Here is a 20,027-nt window from a genome sequence, read left to right as displayed (position 1 = left end):
CCCCCATGTCTAAATACATAGCATATTAGTTTTATCCTAAGCAAAATTTTGTAAAGTTTGAATTTTTTTATATTAACATCAACATCCACAATACCAAATCAGTGCCATTAGATTCACTATGAAATATATGTCCCAAACTACCAAATCAGTGTCATTAGATTCACTATGAAATATATGTCCATCTAATATTTATTTGGTATTGTAGCTATTGATATTGGATGCAAGTGAAATGGCAAAACAAAGTCATGGCCAACATAATAAGCAAATAATCAAAGTTCTAATAAGGTCGATTCCCCTGGCCACACTACACAACACACATATTTCGCTTTCTCCAGGAGGCGAAACATCATTTTTTATAGAAACAGGTGCGGGACTCCTCACAAACCAGGGAGCTGTACTATGAGACCGAAGACACGCCAACAGATTCCGCACACACCTTTATGGGTTTCATACACAGAAGCATCAACAATTCAACGTGACAATAAAGGGCGAGGTACCCGTTGACATCAAAGACGTCAAGAGCCGCATCAACCGCATCAAGGAGAGACGTGTGATAGTTACATGGTTGACAATGTTGCGCCCAAGCCCAAACAGCGGTCGTTCTAAACAACCCTGAAGCCCAAACTTGTGAGTCCATTTTGTAGCTTTTCTAGATCATGGCAAACCCCTCAAAAAAAAAAGATCATGGCAAACTCCAAAGATCTTGGCCTGCGATTTCATTGCAAAATATTTTCAACTAGGGGGGTCACTACATATTCATTCATACTACTCCCTCCATCTCAAAACATGTGTGTCGCTGATTTAATACAAAGTTATACTAAATCAGCAACACTTATTTTCGGGCGGAGGAAGCATAACCGAAGAACATGAACTGGATCAACCAACGGGAATGAAAAACAGCATCAGAATTGTACATGAGCGAACAAAATTACGACGAAAGATTAACAGTTCATACGACCAAAGATTAACAGTTTACCTCTGTCAACGGGAATGAAAAACAGCATCATAATTGTACATGAGCGAACAAAATTACGACGAAAGATTTAACAGTTTATACGACAAAAGATTAACAGTTTACCGCTGTCCTGACGACTACCATTTACATCCTTACTTGAGGTAATGAAGAAACTAGGATAGACAGTTCACATAATTATTTACCTAGAGCAGCATAATAAAATGATGAAACAAGAGCAAAGTTTGCTGCATTTTCTGAAGATTAAAGCTAGGTAAGAAAAAAAAAACTTGGCGCCTTTCTAGCACTGGGCTGGATAAACAAACTGGGGACGTCAGTCAGTCGTCGATGGCCTTGGCCCTCATGCAGCAGGAGGGCCCGCGCTTCTGCCGGCGGGAGCCACCGTCGCCGCCGCCGCGCCGCTTCCCGTAGAGGTACTCCACCAGCTGCACCCTGGACCGGCGCTGCACCGTCTTGGCGGCGCGCCGGCTGGCGCGCTCCTCCTCGTGCTTGAGCAGGACCTGCTGGAACTTCTGCATCTCCATCTCCAGCCGGCCCACCTTCTCGGACATCTTCCTCACCCGCTCCAGGATCTTGCGCTGGCTCCGGCTCCGGAGGTCCACGCTCCCGCCGTCGAGCCCGTCCGCCGAGGTGAACTCCTCGGCCTTGGTCAGCAGCTTGCCATTGGTGTCGATGAGCTGCGTGATGGCCTCCTCGGACTCGATCATCTGCGCCCGCACGCTCTCCAGCTCGCTCTCCCCCGACGCCTCCACGCTCGCCCTCAGCTCCTGGAGGATGGATTGGAGGTCCCTGAGCCGCTGCGCGTCCGAGGACAGCCGCTCGATCACCTTCTTCTTCCACTCGCGGTGCGGCTCTGTGGTGGTGACCACGGGCCTTGGCAGGTCCTGCTTGTCGACCACCAGGTCCTTCACCAGCATCAGCTCGGAGGTGGACCGTCTGCCCTTGTCCTTCTCGGACGCCGCCTCGCTCTGCGGCGGCCGCAGATCGTCGTGCCTGCCGCTGCCGCTGCTTGTTCTCACCACGCTCCAGAGCGCGAGCATCTTGTCGTCGGGCGGGGCCGTGATCTTCTTCTTGAGGCGGTGCGAGCCGATGGCTCGACGGCTGGGGGTCTGGACGAGGTCAAGCTGTATGTCCTTGAGCATTCTCTCGTAGTTTGCGTCGCTCGCGTCGCTGTCCAGGGCGTCCTTGAGCTTGAGCATTTCGATCTGCTTCCTGGCGTCCTGGAGGTTGCTGCTGAAATCAAGCCTTTCTTGCTCAAGAACGACTCCGGTGTCCGTAACCACCTTCTGGAGTGCTTTGATGGTTCCATGCAATCTCTGCAGCTCCATGTCTTTCACCAGCTTCGGCGAGTTTTGGTCATCGCTTGGTCTCACAGCAATCTTTGAGAGCTGAGGTGACAAAAGAAATTCCTGGCAAAGGGGCAAGTGAAATGAGACCCATATGAGTGAAACAAAATCACATAAGGTAATCAATAAAAAATACATACTATTTATATTTACAACACAAATATGAAGAAAAAAACGTCTAGCAAAAAGAGTTGAATAAACTGGCATCATACTTCAACGTGAATACAAATGGGGAAGATACAAAAAGAACATGGTACGGATAAAATGCATGGTTGTATACCTCTTTCTTGAGTTTGTTCGAAGGTACGCAATCCTTGGCCAGTGACAGGGTTTGTTTCTCCAAGGCACTGACTTCAGTTTGCAATGCGCCTAGCACCGTGAAGTCACCATTCAGGTCAACCTTCAGCCTCCTGTTCTCAATCTCAACAGCATTTAGCTTGTCCTTCAGTGCATCCACGTAGGAGTTCCTTCGACTGATCTCCTCTTTCAACACCTCCTTCTGTACTATTTCACTGATCTCAGAACTCTCGCATGCTACGATGAGCTCAAGGACCTTCTCCTTGAAGAGAGCTGCGTTGGCAGTGGCAATTTGCATGTTCGCCAGCAATTTCGAGATCTCTGCGTCGCAAGACCGGACATCAATCACTGGCTGCTTGTTGTTCTTAAGCAGTTGCATTTCACTCTGCAGCTTGTGAAGCTCCTCCCTTAACATCTCGTTTGATTTTTCAAGACCAGCATTGTCGACTTCTTTGCGCTGTTCCACGTTCACCGCACTCTCCTGTAGGCTCTTCCTGCCAGATTTCAATAGCTTGGTATCTCTTCGCATGGTACGCCTTCTTGCAGAACCAATCTCTGGACTAGAGCCATCACAGATGCTTAAAGTTCTGCTGAGCTCCTTCTCAAGGTAGTTATTCTCGAGTTGCAGATCGCCAAGCTTCTTGTTCATCAGTCTGATCTCTTGATAAAGCTCGTTGCCTGCCGCATGGAGGCAACCGAAATCATCATGCAAAGCTTGCAGTTCTGATGTCCTCTCATCGTGAAGGCTTTTGAAAACAATACCAAGGATATCTGTCCTGATTGCTTCACCAATCAGATTACTGAAATCATCTTCAGACGACTTCTCTTTCTCCCTTGAGTCATAAAGTTTTCCTGCCTGCGAGGAGTTCTCTTCTATGAGCTTAATAATCTCAGCTTGCAATGACTGGCGTGATTCTTGCAGCTCTGAGAGTTGTCGAACCAAGAACTTTGACTCGGCTTTCATCTCATCCACTTTGCGGTTACGGGCCTCCACATCCTTACGCAAGTCGCAGCTGATCTTTAGAAGGTCATGCCTTTCACTCTGCAGTTGCAGCAGTTCCTCGCTCTTCGCTTGCCACTCTTGCCTCAGAACACTCCTTTCTGACCTCAGATCCGCCACCTCCCGTCCAAAGTGCTCCAGGAGGGTGACAACAAGCGACTTCTCAAGGATCTGGTTCTGCTTGACATCCTGGGCATCAGAAATGGTGTTCAGCAGGCACTTAATCTCATGCAAGATGAGCTGCACAACCACGTCAACCTTCATCAGATCCAAGGGTCCATATTTCTCATCAAACTGTAGTACTTCCATCACAGAACCAATCCCTTCAGTAAGCTGCTGGTTGTTCTGTGTCAAACATGCCAATTTCTCCTCAAGAACTTTGTGTGCCTCTTGTTGCTTCTGCAGTTGCCCTGAGACATCAGAATTTGCTTCTGCCAGGTCACCTAAGCACTTCTGCAAGATGAAAATCTCGATCTGAGCTTCAACAATCTTGTGCTCCTCATCTTGAAGCTGGTTCTCCTTATGCCGTCCATCTTCTAGAAGTAGGGCTATCTGCTTCTGTATAGCACTGAACTGAGCCTTATCTGAGTGGGTGAGTTCTTGGCTCTTCTCTCTCTCTAGCCTTAACAGTTCCTGTAGTTTGACCGCTTCATTACGAACCACGTTTTTCTCCTGCTGGAGATCCAAATGCCTTCCTTCTAACTCTGCATACTGCGTTTCCAAATCAAGTAGAGCACCATTGATGCTATCCACCTGAGACAACATCAAAGAATCCAGGCATCAAGTTACATGTTATTTTAGATGAAGTTACATCGCTTTTAGCATTACAATGAACTACTCCCTCCGTCCCATAATATAAGAGTGTTTTTTAGTGTAGTGTCAAAAACACTCTTATATTATGGGACGGAGGGAGTAACAAAGTAAAATAGATATCAGGCATTGTACCTCCTGCACAAGAGTTCTCTTGTCAGATCGAAGTAAAGAATTCTGATTGCGGAGTGCCTGTGCAGACTCTTCCAAGTCTTTAAGCTTCATCCTATGGTTTTCAAGCTCAGTATTGTTTTCAGATAATAAATTTTCCAAAAACACGTTCTTCTCTGATAGCTTCTCCATGGTATGAGAAATTCCCTCAATCCGCGCAATGAACATGGCTCGCTCAGACTGGTAGCCATTAATCTTGGAGCTAAGCTGTTTGCAAGATTCTTCCAGTGTGGCCTTATTCTGTCTCAATCCTGCAACCTCGGTGGTAGCAGCTGACAAAGATCTCTCCAAATGAGCATTTTTCTCCATTGTTCTCTCCAGCTGCATCAGATTCTCAACATACAACGCTTTCATGCCATCATGATTCTTGATAGTCTCCTTTAGCTCAACATTTCCATCCCTCATCTCTTGTGCAATTGCTTGGAGTGACTCCACATTGAAATTAACCACTTGTATTTGCTCCTTGATTGAGAAGTGCTTCCTCTCAACATCACCTCTGTCATTCTTTATGTGTGAAAGCTCATTTTGAAGTACCTTCTTTTCCTCCACATGCCGAGACACCTCCTCCTCGAGTTTCCGTTGTGCATTCTTCAAGGAAATTATCTCATCCTGCAGACGTATTATCACGGATGTCGAGGAGTGGTTTTGATCATCCAGTTTACGGTTCTCTTCTCGAATCATCTCCAATTCTTTCTGAAGCATAAGCTTGCTTGCTTCAACATCCTTAAACTTACTTGTTTCACCGTGCTTTTCAAGAGACAAAAGCCGCAGCTTCTCCTGTACTTGTGCCAATTGCTTCTCTAAAGACAGCCGTGCCATTTCTGCTTGCATGCTCTTGAGCTGCTCCTCTTGTATAGAGATGCTGAGCTTTTCCAGCTCAATCTGTTTCTCATTAAGCTCTTCATGCTTCTCTTTTGAAGCATACTTCAGCTTATCTAGCTCCACATGCAAATCCTGATTAGCCCTCTCAAGCATAAGGCACTGTTCCTCTGCAGTGCTTAAATTCTGCAGGCCATTTTGCATCTCCTCTTTTAGCCTCTTGAATTCCTCCTGGGTATGTGATATTTCAGACTTGAGGTTCTGCAACCTGTCACTGGATTGCTGGCATTGTGAAACCGCGGCTTCTTTCTCGGATCCTTGTTGTGCAAGGGCCTCCTTGAGGGATCGAACTTCAGATTCAGCACTTTCACTCTTTTCTAACACAGATGAAATCTTCTTCTTAAGGTCTTGATTTTCCTGTGACAAGCTTGAAATTTCTTTCTGTAACTTCTCATGGTCCTGATCATCTGCAATTTTAAATACATGTGTATTAGTTTTATCTCACTCATGTTTGCATATTGCATCTACAAAAGAAGTGAGTTTGTACAGATACCTTTACTACGTTTTTTCGAGTCGCCAGTGTTGATGAAAGAGCGGAAAAAGGGTGTCATGTCACGGCTGTCAGAGTCAGTTTCAGAGGATGCAGTTTCAGATGGCAGGTCATCATCCAAATCTAACTGGTATTCATCCGGAAATGCTTCTGCCATTTTCCGATGAGCCGATCGGAGTTCCCCAGCTGCATGGTCATGTCTTTCAGCTAAAGCTCGGTAAGCACGGTATAACTCCTCAAGCAGGGACATCAGCTCTGGGCGCCTTTTGTAGTACATTTCTGCTCTTTTTGCAAACGAGTCGGCGTCCTCATCAATGATCTTGATCATAACTTTGATTTTGCTATCCGTATCTGTGTAATCATGCATTAATGGAGATTGGTTCAGTATACAATCCACGTAAATGTTGCAAAAGGAAAAATAGTTATCTACTGATACACGTTGACACGGCAAACACTTAATCTAATAGTTTCGGAAAGTAACACACAAAAAATGAAATTGATATAATTTTCCATCTATTCTCCACAAACAAAACAGTAAACTAACAATGTTTATTCTTACATTAAGTATTTTACTACTGTATTTTCATCTGAACTTTAGCAAGTTTTAACTATTGTACTTGTATTATATTTTACTACTGTATTTTCATATGAAGTTTAGCAAGTTTTAATTATCATACTTGTATATCAAATTGTTAGTTCAGGTGTGGCATTGATGCGGTGCCCACATTATATTATAGAACAGTGTCACATGTGGTACGAGCATCAAATATCCATTGTTGAAAAAAAAGATTAATGAATGTCGCCCTACTGAACCTGAACTTAATATTCACCATAGGAGCTATACTAGTCCAGATTGTTGACAGGTCAATTCAACTTATATTGATTCCTCACAAGAATTTACCATGTACCTCCTAAACAACCTAATCCAGCACAGGGACATGTGACTCCCAACAAAGATTGCCCATTTAAGTAGCGTTTTCTTGTACAGGGGCATTGAACTTGCCCATGTGCCTTTCCTCAATAACTTTGATGACTTTCAACGAGACATGAGGAGATGGGCCATTTTTGTACAACATTATAACAGGCAGAGCGTTCAACTGAATTTGTCCTTTATAATTAAAAGCAGTCCACCCTTACCCTTGAACTTGAACATGCACAACACACTGCTAAGATAATGACGTGGTAAGGCAAGAAAATGCTTGGGGTTCAACATAGCCTATACCAACCAACGCAAGAGACAGCAAGGATAACAACTGTTTCCAAACTGAATTGACAGAGGACCAGCAATAATTCAAGTTCAAGTATATTTCATATGGTTGGTGTTTTCCAAACAATGAATATGAAGATCTCAACAGATATGACCACAGTGACCCAACATGTTTACCTGAGAGGTTTTCTTGGAGCCATTTTGAGTTCTTGGGACTGATATGGCTGTCCCACCACCACGAGTACTTGCGCATCGGATTGTTCGCCGCCATCTTCGTCCTCGACATCAGAGCCGGCCAAGAGAGCGCAACAGAACAGTGCTCCTTGGATCCTTAAGGGAACCTGTTGCGAAATTCAAATCGACCAGAAATCGGCCTACATAAGATCTATTCCCGGCCAACAACCTGCGGCACAACAGAAACACTGAATGTTAGTTAGTGCCTTATATGCAGAAGATTTCTTATGAACGAAACCAAAACTAGACAAACACAAAAAAAGATGGATCTGAACTGATCACCCTAGGAAACCAAGAGACTCTCTGGAGACAGAAATTGCAGTAGGGGGTGGCTGTATTCTGCTATATATAGACATCTTCGAAACAAACCGGCCAGCAGTAGCGCACAACGGTCAAAAACTATGACTGGGTAAACGGTAAGGCAGTAAATTGTTTCCAAAAAATTAGCATCTTTCTGAAACGGCCCAGCTGTTTGTTAGGAGTATCTTTACGTATGACCGCACTAAGAGGGAAACGCCATTAAGGCCATTAATGACTTTTGGTTTGAGATGAAGCCATGACAAAACAGAGGGCATCAGCCACAGCTGGATCACCCACATCTGCAGAGGATTTCTCCAACAAGCTCAGAAACGTGCCAAGATGGCAGCCACGAGTCCCCAAGTTCAGTGGGGGGATAGACACGAAATTTTCATGGATTCTAGCAGCTTGTTGATGATCCAAGCAATGCCCGGAGAAAAAGTTGAAGCCAAGAAAAGGGGGCATGGATTTACCAGAACACTGCTACTACAAGACAAGATTGGAAGAAGTGGAGCAAGATTGGGAAACGAACACTTGGGGAAGAAGAAGATGCAGAGGCCTGGCCTCATCAAGAAACAAGAATGGCTAAAATCCCACTTCACACACCAAAATCACAAGAAGAAAAAATCCTTCAAAATGGGGCCTAATCCCACCAACGCAAATGAATGCACGAATGGTGGATGGAAGGAGAAGGAGGGCAGTGACAAGAGAAGCCAACCAACGACAGAAACAGAGAAAGATAGATATCACCAACTAACCTAGGCCTCAAATCAGCAGCAGAAAGGAGAGACGCAGCAAGAAACCCACCCGCACCCACCCGGCCGGCCGCAAAGAGGGGGAAACTGACCGTCCACGGCAGTGATAGGCATCACAAGCGAGCGGCATAAAAAGGGGACGAACGAACCCGGAATCAGCAGCGCCATCAAGGGCAAATCCAAGGAAAGAAGAAGAAGAAAATCTCGAGATATTTGCAAGATGTGGGTCCTCGAAACAAATTACCAATAAAGGGGAGAAATCGCCGCATTTCCTAAAGAGGCAGAGAGCGAGATCCCCGCGTCACATCCATCCTGTAGAAGAAGAAGAAGAAGGAGAAGGAGAATAAGCCCACCACCACCACGCCGAGAGAAAAAGGCAGCCTGAAGCAACCCAGCCCCCTCACTGGAACTAAAACCACAGCCTTTTTGGCAGGAAAAGATGGGCAGTTCGCGTTCTGGGAATGGGATTATCTGGGAAGATATCGTCGTCAGGGCACGGCACGGCACGCACGAGGAACAGCACAAGCAAACGGCCCCGGCCAAGAAACAGGGCGGGCAGCGCAGCCCGCGGCCAAAAATAGCCAAAAGCACCCGCGAACGAAATCCACGAGAAAAGAAGTGGGGGAATCTATGTTCCTCCGGCACAATCTCCACATTGCCGCCTAAGATTACGCGGCGCCCAAATCGAGACGTACCTTGAGTAGCACAAGATCTTGAACCCCTCAGCGCCGCCGCCGCAGCTGCGAACCGTTCAGGATTGCGGAGATCCAGCCGCTCCCCATCCCACCGCTACTCCACCCTACCCTAGGACATCATCATCCTACACATGAACCCCGTACACGAACGCCCGAGGAGAAGGATGGAGGAGAGAGGGAGTGAGAAGAGAAGAGAGTGTGTGCTTCCTGGACGGACAGGAGTGAATGCAATCATGGAGGAGCAGAGGGAAGCAGCAGTGGAGTACTAGTGTGGGGGGTGGGGGAGGAGGAGGAAAGGGTCCGGGCGGCGTGATGGGTATATTAATTGTTTATTAGTAATTTGATAAATAAATAGTGTTAAAGGTAAGGACAAAGATTAAGGCGGATTAGCGGTACGATCTTGGGGAGGGAGGGACAGTATATTTTGCTACTCCAGAACAGGGTGTCAGGAGGAACAGTGCCTACGTGTGGTGCAGTGCTCCCTCTGCCACACTTGTTTACCCACTTTGTTTAGTAGTACTACACTTTTTTACTATACTTTTTTTTACTGATTTTCTAGTGGAAAAGTCAAGGGCAGAGGTTGGCACTGGCGCATCAGTCAAAGAAGATCGGCAGGTGTGAAGTTTTACTTTGTTACCGTTGTGGTTAATCGGCGAGAATGCTGCCGGCAATCCGTTGCGGTCGTTGTTGGCTGTCCGTTTATTTTTCACTCGGAATGTGGAACTTCAGACGATGAAACGGCAGTCCATTTTTTCTTCCACTGCTCCCGCCGTTTCAAAATACTTCCTCCGTCCCAACATAAGTGAAGCTTTAGTACAAAGTTAAGTCATTTATTTTGGGACGAAAGACAAAGTTAGTATAAAATTGAGTCACTTAATTTAGGACGGAAGAATAGTAGTTTAAATACAAAACCTTAAAAAATAGCTTAAATTAAAATTAAAATCACGACACTTATTTTGAGATGAACGAAGTAATAACTAATGGCAGTCTCCTCACAGGGAGAGGAGAGCGGTAGGTGGGGTAAATGCAGCTTGATGATTGATCGTACGCGTTTCATTTATTCATGCCTGGTACTATCATGTTCTGATTTTCTCGGCTGCTCATTAAGTTTCCTTAGAACACCATCATTTCCTGACGAGGATGTGTAATGTGATGATGAGCCTTCTTTGGTCCAGGGAACAGCTTAATGCATAGATCATTTATTTATGTGGGGATTTGATTCAATATTTCAAGCTTGCAGATATGTTTAGCGAATAAGACCATTACTCCCGTTATGTCGGAAAAGAAGAGGAAAACATCGATCAATTATTTCGTTAACCACATGAGGAGTACATCTCTACGATAATAAAGTGTAAGGGTAACATAGAGTAATGCAACCAAAAGCAGATGAAGCCTACACTTATGATAACAAGAGGAGCGGAAATGCAAATGTTAGAGTTAGGCTCGATCGAGCAGTTGCAAACCCAGCTTGGAGAAATATGTTTGACAATGTCTTTGTTAGGCACCTCACCTCGCCTTGCTCTGATCATGTACCAGTCCACGTCTCATGTGAGGTTTTGGAGGATCGACAAGTTAAGCCAAGGATTCGACAGTATGAAGTTATGTGGGAACGTGAGCCCGCCCTCCAGGAAGTAATTGCAGCTGCATGGAGAGAAGCAGGGGAGAAGCATTCTCTTGGAGACGTTCATGCTGCCCTTAGAGGAACAATGCGCAAATTGTATAGTTGAAGCAAAGAAAAATTTGGCAATGTAGTGCAGAAAATTGAAAAATCTCGCACACAATTAGAAGAGCTTATGTTAATAAATGCGGATAGGTGCCAGATCCGCCGAGTGACGGATAGGATGAATGAGCTGTTGTACCGGGAGGAACTCATGTGGATGCAACGATCTCGCATTACGTGGCTAAAAGATGGGGATCATGATACAAAAATTTTCCAATCAAAATCTGTTTGGCGTGCAAGAAAAAACAAAATAAAGAAACTAGAAGATACAGATGGTAATCTGTTCACTAAGAATGATGAGATGGGGTGTGTGGCTACAGAGTACTTCAAAGGGATTTTTTCTATGGACCCATCTTTGGATCCAGCGCCCATTATTGATCTCTTTGGTCCTGTTATAGATGATGTTACAAATGCTTCCCTATGTGCTGATTTTTCTGAGAAGGAGATCTCAGACGCATTGTTTCAAATTGGTTCTTTGAAGGCCCCTGGCCCTGATGGCTTCCCGGCACGCTTTTTTCAGCGCAACTGGGGCACTCTGAAGGAGAGTATTGTTGCTGCGGTCAAGGAATTCTTCCGGTCCGGAGTCATGCCAGCGGAGGTAAATAATACTACTATTGTGTTGATTCCGAAAATTCACACCCGGTTAAGATAACTGATTTTAGGCCTATCAGTTTATGTAACGTCATATATAAAGTGGTCTCTAAGTGCTTGGTTAACCGGTTGAGGCCGGTGCTCGATGACATTATCTCACCAACACAAAGTGCTTTCATCCCTGGACGTATGATCGCCGATAACTCTTTAATTGCGTTTGAGTGTATTCATCATATCAAGCAAGAGAAGGATCCCACCAAAAGTTTTTGTGCCTACAAGCTGGACCTCTCTAAGGCTTATGATAGGGTTGACTAGGACTACCTTAAGCAAATGATGCAAAATATTGGCTTCGCTCACCGTTGGGTTGATTGGATCATGTCATGTGTAACCTCGGTGAGGTATTCCGTAAAATTTAATGGAGTCGTCTCGGATTCGTTTGCATCGTTGCGTGGGCTTCGGCAAGGTGATCCATTATCCCCATACTTATTCCTTTTTGTGGCTGATGGTCTCTCTGCTCTTTTCAATAAGGGTATAACCTCTGGTGACTTATCTCCTTTGAGAATTACAAGGAGAGCCCCTGGGATATCTCATCTTCTGTTTGCGGACAACACACTACTGTTCTTTAAAGCAAATGTGCAGCAGGCAAGTTATGTTAAACAAATCCTACAGGTGTATGGGCAGGCCACGGGACAACTTTTGAACCCCTCAAAATCATCTATTTTGTTTGGTAGTTCCTGCCCGGAATCCATTATGGACATGATCAAAGCTGAGCTAGGAGTCACTACTTCGGGATTCGAAGAGAAGTATTTGGGCTTGCCCACTCCTGATGGCCGAATGACAAAAGGCAAGTTTCAAAATTTGCAAGTAAAGTTAACAAAACGCTTGTTTGCTTTTGATGGCCACCCTACTCAAGCTGGCAAGGAGGTTCATATCAAGTCCGTTGCACAATCAATTCCAACCTTTATTATGAGTGTGTTTAAAGTGCCTTTAGGTGTTTGTGATGACCTGAATCACATGGTGCGGAATTACTATTGGGGAGCTGAAAAAAGGCAAGAGGAAAACCCACTGGTATGCTTGGCACAAGATGACTCGGCCAAAATCCCGAGGTGGCCTCTGTTTTAGGGACTTCCGGATCTTTAACCAAGCCCTATTGGCTAGACAGGCTTGGCGGCTTCTTGTTTTTCCGGACAGTCTGTGTGCAAGATTGCTTAAAGCCAAATACTACCCTAGTGGGAGGCTTGAGGATACCGTTTTCACAGGAAATCCCTCCACAACTTGGCAAGCTGTGTGCCATGGTCTTGAACTCTTGAAGAAGGGTATGGTTTGGCGTATAGCTAATGGACAGAAAGTACGCATTTGTGATCGCTGGCTAGTCCGGGGTACTACAGGCGAAATGCTTTCTAGGAGAGGGAGATGTCGTTTCAAATGGGTGTCCGATCTGCTCAATCATAATGGTAACTGGGATATTGACCGACTAAATCAATTCTTCTTGCCTGTGGATGTTCATGCCATACGAATGATCAAGACGTCGCCTCGACTTGGCGAAGATTTTTTAGCCTGGGCGCCGGAGAAGAATGGCCACTTTTCAGTACGAAGTGCCTACTGGCTAGCAACGGATGAAGTGAACTGTGCCTCAATTCCTTCCACCAGCAGCGCTCCTGATGGACGCCGGGACATTTGGAGATTGATATGGTCTTGCCGAGCGCCACCAAAAGTCCTTTCTTTTGCATGGCGTGCTGCTACTGATTCTTTGGCTACGTGGCTAAATAAAAAGTGTAGAACTCTGGGGTTACATGCAGTTTGCCCGGTCTGTGGGAGAGAGGAGGAAGATCTGTTCCATGTTCTTTGTGCATGTCATAACGCTCAGCGTCTTTGGAGGGCGATGGCCAAAGTCTGGGAATTACCGACTCTAACAAATATTAAGCGGCATGATGACTGGCTCCTACAGTTGATAATTGAAGCAAATGAACAGACACGAGTCCGTGTGTTGATGCTGCTTTGGAGAGTCTGGTACGTCAGAAATGAGGTCGTACATGCTAAACCAACTCCACCTATTGATGTTTGGGTCAGGTTCCTGTCAAGTTACCTCGACACACTCTCCAGCATAAGAGTGAATCCCAATGCAGTTTTGTTTATAGGCAAAATGGCTGTCAACCATTGCTTCCCATTATTATAGGACGTGTGTGTTGACAGAATGGCTGAGAGCATAGGTTGGCTACCTCCAAGTCATGGGCGAGTGAAGCTTAATACAGACGGCTCGGTTCTAAATGGTGTGGCCGGGACAGGCATGGTTCTTCGTGATCATCTAGGCAACATAATATTCTGTGCGTGCAGGCATGTTCAGCTTTGTGAGGATGCACTGGAGTCTAAAATTCTGGTTGTTCGGGAAGGGATCAACCTTGCACTGCAATGGAGCACCTTACCTATCGATATTGAATCTGACTGCCTAGAAGCTGTGACTATGTTGAAGAGCGCTGAGGGTAACATGTCAAAGTTCTCTTTCATGATCAGAGAGATTAAGCAAAGTATGGGGGAACGGGACTCTTCCATTACTCATATTCATCGCAATGGCAATTGTGCTAGTCATGTTTTAGCAAATTTTGTTAGAACTCAGGGCCGAACCATGGTCTGGCTTGGTTCGAGTCCCGAGGATGTCCTAGATATTGTATTGCGAGATTGTAATCACTTGAACATTTGAGTAATGGAAGAGTTATTGTCGCAAAAAAAGCAGATGAAGCCTTCCTGCGGAAAAAAGGTAGATGAAGTCTTCCCGCAAAAAAAAGGTAGATGAAGCCCCTCTATGTCACACAGAGACGGTAAAAACAAATTATAGAATGGATTATCGCTTGGTGCTATATTTATCAGTTAATGTTTGCATGCTCCTGAATTTTATGTGACGATCAAAGGTAAATAACAAACAAGTATTGTTAGGATATGGCATCTAATGCAATAGATGGAGATCAAAATGGCTTTGTCTTAATTATTAGGGAATATCACGAGATTATAGTTAGATGCACACACAACATGATGTTGTCAAAGTTGTCAACCTCTTTTTAGAGGTGTCGCATACAGCGATAGGCGATGTGAAAGGAAGATAAATGGCAAAAACAATGAATGTTTTCTACCGGCTAGGAGATTATCTCTTAGAGCTTAACATTAAAGGGTGACGATGGATAGTTTGGACGAGTACGACTCATACAAATGACAACGGGGTGGTTTGGACGGGTAGAATTCCTCTCCAAATCCATGTGTCTATCCATTCCCCACACGTGATATTATCAACGGGACATGGATTCTGCAAATATTCATACATACATGTTGGATATTCAAGTACCCATGGATATACTCATTGAGCAATAAAAGAAGCATCCATAACAATGTGTAGTTGTGTACACAACATGTACAATGCAACAACAACAACAACAACAACAACAACGACAATAACAACAACAGTAAAAGTCATATATGAAAATAAAATATTTAACCTTGCACAACATAAGAACAATACATATACTTAACTATCTCACTTGCTTGCACAAACGTCACAACATAAATATAGTCAATACTCATTTCTGATACAAAATTGCAGCAATGAGTCACCACCAAATAAATGGTCTCACATAGCCAAAAGTTACACACCACGATCAAATCTTAGTCATGTTACAACAAGTGACGCATAAAAGTAAGATAGCAAAATATGGCTGAAAAAGAGGCGCCTGGGGACAACTATTGGGCTCGTCACTCATGGTAGTTTGGTCAAGACCGAAGTAGCATAGTACCAACATGTGCATGCCTAGATGGGGATTGTCGGGGTTGCGCTTGCTGGCATTGCGTGCGTGGCCAGCTAGTGGTTGTGTGTGCAGTTGTGCACAAGGGAGTCCACGACATCCTGGACACATCCACATATGGATGAGTCCGGACTCCAGAGAAGGTTAGTTGGCTAGGGTTAGCCACACATAAGCACATATTCAGGTTCACCTTTGGGTCTTTGGGGCCGTTGGGCTTTGTGAAGGAAATATGCCCTAGAGGCAATAATAAAGTTGTTATTTTATATTTCCTTATATCGTGATAAAATTTTATTATTCATGCTAGAATTGTATTAACCGGAAACTTGATACATGTGTGGATACATAGACAAAACACCGTGTCCCTAGTAAGCCTCTACTAGACTGGCTCATTAATCAAAGATGGTTAAGTTTCCTAACCATAGACATGTGTTGTCATTTGATGAACATGATCACATCATTAGGAGAATGATGTGATGGACAAGACCCATCCGTTAGCTTAGCATAATGATCGTTCAGTTTATTGCTATTGCTTTCTTCATGTCAAATACATATTCCTTCGACTATGAGATTATGCAACTCCCGGATACCGGAGGAATTCCTTGTGTGCTATCAAACGTCACAACGTAACTGGGTGATCATAAAGATGCTCTACAGGTATTTCCGAAGGTATTTGTTGGGTTGGCATAGATCCAGATTAGGATTTGTCACTCCGAGTATCGGAGAGGTATCTCTGGCCCCTCTCGGTAATGCACATCATAAGAAGCCTTACAAGCAAAGTGACTAATGAGTTAGTTACAGGATGATGTATTACGGAACTGTAGGATCGAAAGTATGTCTAGAGGGGGGTGATTAGACTACTTGACCGAATAAAAATCTAGCATTTTCCCAATTTTAAGTCTTGGCAGATTTTAGCAACTTATCACAAGTCAAGCAATCAACCTACACATGCAATTCTAAGAGTATAGTAGGGGAATGTAAATCATTGCATATGAAGGTAAAGGGGAGGAGTTTGGAGGGAGCAAACGCAATGTAGACACAGAGATTTTTGGCGTGGTTCCGATAGGTGGTGCTATCGTACATCCACGTTGATGGAGACTTCAACCCACGAAGGGTAACGGCTGCGTGAATCCACGGAGGGCTCCACCCACGAAGGGTCCATGAAGAAGCAACCTTGTCTATCCCACCATGGCCATCACCCACGAAGGACTTGCCTCACTAGGGTAGATCTTCACGAAGTAGGCGATCTCCTTGCCCATACAAACTCCTTGGTTCAACTCCACAATCTTGACGGAGGCTCCCAAGTGACACCTAACCAATTTAGGAGACACCACTCTTCAAAAAGTAATAGATGGTGTGTTGATGATGAACTCCTTGCTCTTGTGCTTCAAATGATAGTCTCCCCGACACTCAACTCTCTCTCACAGATTTGGATTTGGTGGAAAGATGATTTGAGTGGAAAGCAACTTGGGGAAGGCTAGAGATCAATATTCTTGTGGTTTGATTGGAATATCTTGGTCTCAACACATGAGTAGGTGGTTCTCTCTCAAAAAATGAATGCTGGAAGTGTAGGCACGTTCTGATGGCTTTCTCCACAAATGAAGAATGGTTGGAGGGTATATATAGCCTCCACACAAAATCTAACTGTTACACACAATTTACCAAACTCTATGGGACCAAATATTCAAACTCGGTCAGACCAATTTAGTTCAAAATGTGAATGTTAGGATTTTCGGTGGGACGACACATCAACTCGGTGGGACCGATTTCATTAGGGTTAGGGCATAACGTAATCTCGGTGAGACCGATCACATGAACTCGGTGAGACCGATTTCTGTAATAGGCAAACAGAGAGTTGGTCAGGCAAACTCGGTGGGACTGATTCGCTCATTTCGGTGAGATCGAAATGTTATGAAAAGGAAACAGAGAGTTTGCATTACGAACTCGGTGGGACCGATCGCTCATCTCGGTTAGACCAAAATGTTATGAAGGGAAACAGAGAGTTTGCAATCCCATCTCGGTGAGACCGAGATCCCTATCGGTGAGACCGAACTGATTAGGGTTTCTGGCTATGGCTATGTCAAATGAACTCGGTGGCACCGGATAGATCAAATCGGTGGGGCCGAGTTTGACTTTAAGTTTAGGACATATGTGGAAATGAGAAAGTGATTGAGAACTTTTGGAGCATATCACTAAGCATTTTGAGCAACCAAGCCATTAAGCAACACCTCGTCCCCTTTTAATAGTATTGGCTTTTCCTATGGACTCAATGTGATCTTGGATCACTAAAATGAAAATATAGAGTCTTGAGCTTGAGCCAATATATGTCCTTAGCATCTTGAGGGGTCCACATCTCTAGTCCATGCCATGCCAATCATTGAACTTTCTGAAATGTTCATCTTGAAAGAGTGTTAGTTCAATGAGCTATGTGGTTAAGAATTACCAAAACCACCCAGGGATTAGTTGCACTTTCAGGAACGAGTAAAGAGACTTGCCAGTAACGATATTGAACTAGGTATGAAGATACTGGTGATCGAATCTCGGGCAAGTAACATACTGATGGACAAATGAATAACGTATGTTGTCATAACGGTTCGACCGATAAAGATCTTCATAGAATATGTAGGAGCCAATATGAGCATCCAGGTTCCGCTATTGGTTATTGACTGGAGAGGTGTCTCAGTCATGTCTACATAGTTCTCGAACCCGTAGGGTCCGCACGCTTAACGTTCGATGACGATTTTGTATTACATGAGTTATGTGATTTGGTGACCGAATGTTGTTCGGAGTCCCAAATGAGATCATGGACATGACGAGGAGTCTCAAAATGGTTGAGAGGTAAAGATTTATATATAGGACGATAGTATTCGGACACTGGAAGTGTTCTGAAGGGTACCGGGTACATATCGGGTCACCAGAAGGGTTCCGGGCACCCCCGGCAAAAGATATGGGCCTAATGGGCCAAGAGGGGAAACGCGGCAGCCAGTAGGGGTTGATGTGCTCCCCATATGGGCCAAACCAGAGGAGAAGGAAAGAGGGGAAGAGAGAAGGAAGGGGAGGGATTCGGCCTCTGCCTTCCTTCCCTCCTCCTTCCTCCTTTTCCTTCCCCCTCCGGAACTTATGGAAGGGGGGAGGCCGTATTGGGGAGGCGCCCAAGTAGGATTCCTCCTACTTGGGGCGCCCCCTTGCTGCTCCCCTCCCTCTCCCACCTATATATACATGGGGAGGGGACGCCTAGAACATAAGAACAACATCTGTTAGCCGTGTGCGGCGCCCCCCTCCACAGATTACACCCTCGGTCATATTTTCGCGGTGCTTAGGCGAAGCCCTGCGCGGATCACTTCACCATCACCGTCGCCACGCCGTCATGCTGATGGAACTCATCTACTTCCTCGACACTTTGCTGGATCAAGAGTTCGAGGGACGTCATCGAGCTGAATGTGTGCAGAACTCAGAGGTGTCGTACATTCGGTACTTGATCGGTTGGAACGAGAAGAAGTTCGACTACATTAACCACGTTTTCAAACACTTCCGCTTTCGGTCTACGAGGGTACGTAGACACACTCTCCCCCTATCGTTGGTATGCATCTCCTAGATAGATCTTGCGTGAGCGTAGGAATTTTTTTGAAATTGCATGCTACGTTTCCCAATAGTGGTATCCGAGCCAGGTCTATGCATAGATGATATGTACGAGTAGAACACAAAGAGTTGTGGGCGGTGATCGTCATACTGCTTACCACCAATGTCTTATTTTGATTCGGCAGTATTGTTGGATGAAGCGGCCCGGACCAACCTTACATGACCACGTTCATGAGACCGGTTCCACCGACAGACATGCAACTAGTTTTGCATAAAGGTGGCTGGCGGGTGTCTGTTTCTCCTACTTTACTTGAATCAAATTTGACTGCGGCCGGTCCTTGTTGAAGGTTAAAATAGCAAAGTTGATAAATCACCGTTGTGGTTTTGATGCGTAGGTAAGATCGGTTCTTGCTAGAAGCCCGTAGCAGCCACGTAAAACTTGCAACAACAAAGTAGAGGACGTCTAACTTGTTTTTGCAGGGCATGTTGTGATGTGATATGGTCAAGGCATGATGTGATATACATTTTTGTATGAGATGATCATGTTTTGTAAAAGTTATCGGCAACCGGCAGGAGCCTTATGGTTGTCTCTTTATTGTATGAAATGCAAACGCCATGTAATTGCTTTACTTTATCTCTACGCATTAGCGATAGTTGTAGAAGCAATAGTTGGCGAGACGACCACGACGCAACGATGGAGATCAAGGTGTCGAGCCGGTGACAATGGGGATCATGACGATGCTTTGGAGATGGAGATCAAAAGCACAAGATGATGATGGCCAGATCATGTCACATATTTTGATTGCATGTGATGTTTATCTTTTATGCATCTTATTTTGCTTAGTACGATGGTAGCATTATTATATGATCCCTTAACTAAATTTCAAGGTATAAGTGTTCTCCCTGAGTATGCACCATTGCGACAGTTTGTCGTGTTGAGACACCACGTGATGGTCGGGTGTGATAGACTCTACGTTCACATACAACGGGTGTAAGACAGTTTTGCACATGCAGAATACTTGGTTTAAACTTGACGAGCCTAGCATGTACAGACATGGCCTCGGAACACTAGAGATCGAAAGATCGAACGTGAATCATATAGTAGATATGATCAACATAGAGATGTTCACCATTGATGACTACCCCATCTCACGTGATGATCGGACATGGGTTAGTTCATCAAGTATCACTTAGATGA

General features: G+C 44.8%; 1 protein-coding gene across 2 annotated transcripts; it reads right to left on the bottom strand.

Moving 5' to 3' along the window:
• Positions 1–1,029: 1,029 nt before the first annotated feature.
• Positions 1,030–9,430, bottom strand: LOC123119460 (protein NETWORKED 1D). 2 transcript variants are annotated; one of them, XM_044539266.1, is made up of 7 exons: positions 9,155–9,430; positions 8,704–8,771; positions 7,351–7,576; positions 5,970–6,317; positions 4,562–5,883; positions 2,600–4,369; positions 1,030–2,382 (listed from the first exon to the last, which is right to left on the bottom strand). In XM_044539266.1, exons 3-7 carry the CDS (start codon positions 7,457–7,459, stop codon positions 1,291–1,293), a joined length of 4,641 nt encoding a protein of 1,546 aa, XP_044395201.1. In that variant the 5' UTR covers positions 7,460–7,576; positions 8,704–8,771; positions 9,155–9,430; the 3' UTR covers positions 1,030–1,290. The 2 variants fall into 2 exon arrangements, with proteins under 2 accessions (XP_044395201.1, XP_044395200.1); XM_044539265.1 differs by lacking the exon at positions 8,704–8,771.
• Positions 9,431–20,027: the final 10,597 nt, after the last annotated feature.

Source organism: Triticum aestivum, chromosome 5D, assembly GCF_018294505.1.
Source record: "Triticum aestivum cultivar Chinese Spring chromosome 5D, IWGSC CS RefSeq v2.1, whole genome shotgun sequence".
Classification (NCBI taxonomy): Eukaryota; Viridiplantae; Streptophyta; class Magnoliopsida; order Poales; family Poaceae; genus Triticum; species Triticum aestivum.
This window is presented reverse-complemented; position numbering and strand designations above follow the sequence as displayed.

Coding starts and splice junctions, on each gene's coding strand:
- LOC123119460 (XM_044539266.1), bottom strand. CDS start 7,459: ATGTCGAGGACGAAGATGGCGGCGAACAATCCGATGCGCAAGTACTCG. Junction 4,370..4,561: donor AGAGAACTCTTGTGCAGGAG/GTACAATGCCTG, acceptor ATGTTGTCTCAG/GTGGATAGCATCAATGGTGC. Junction 2,383..2,599: donor CGAACAAACTCAAGAAAGAG/GTATACAACCAT, acceptor CCCCTTTGCCAG/GAATTTCTTTTGTCACCTCA.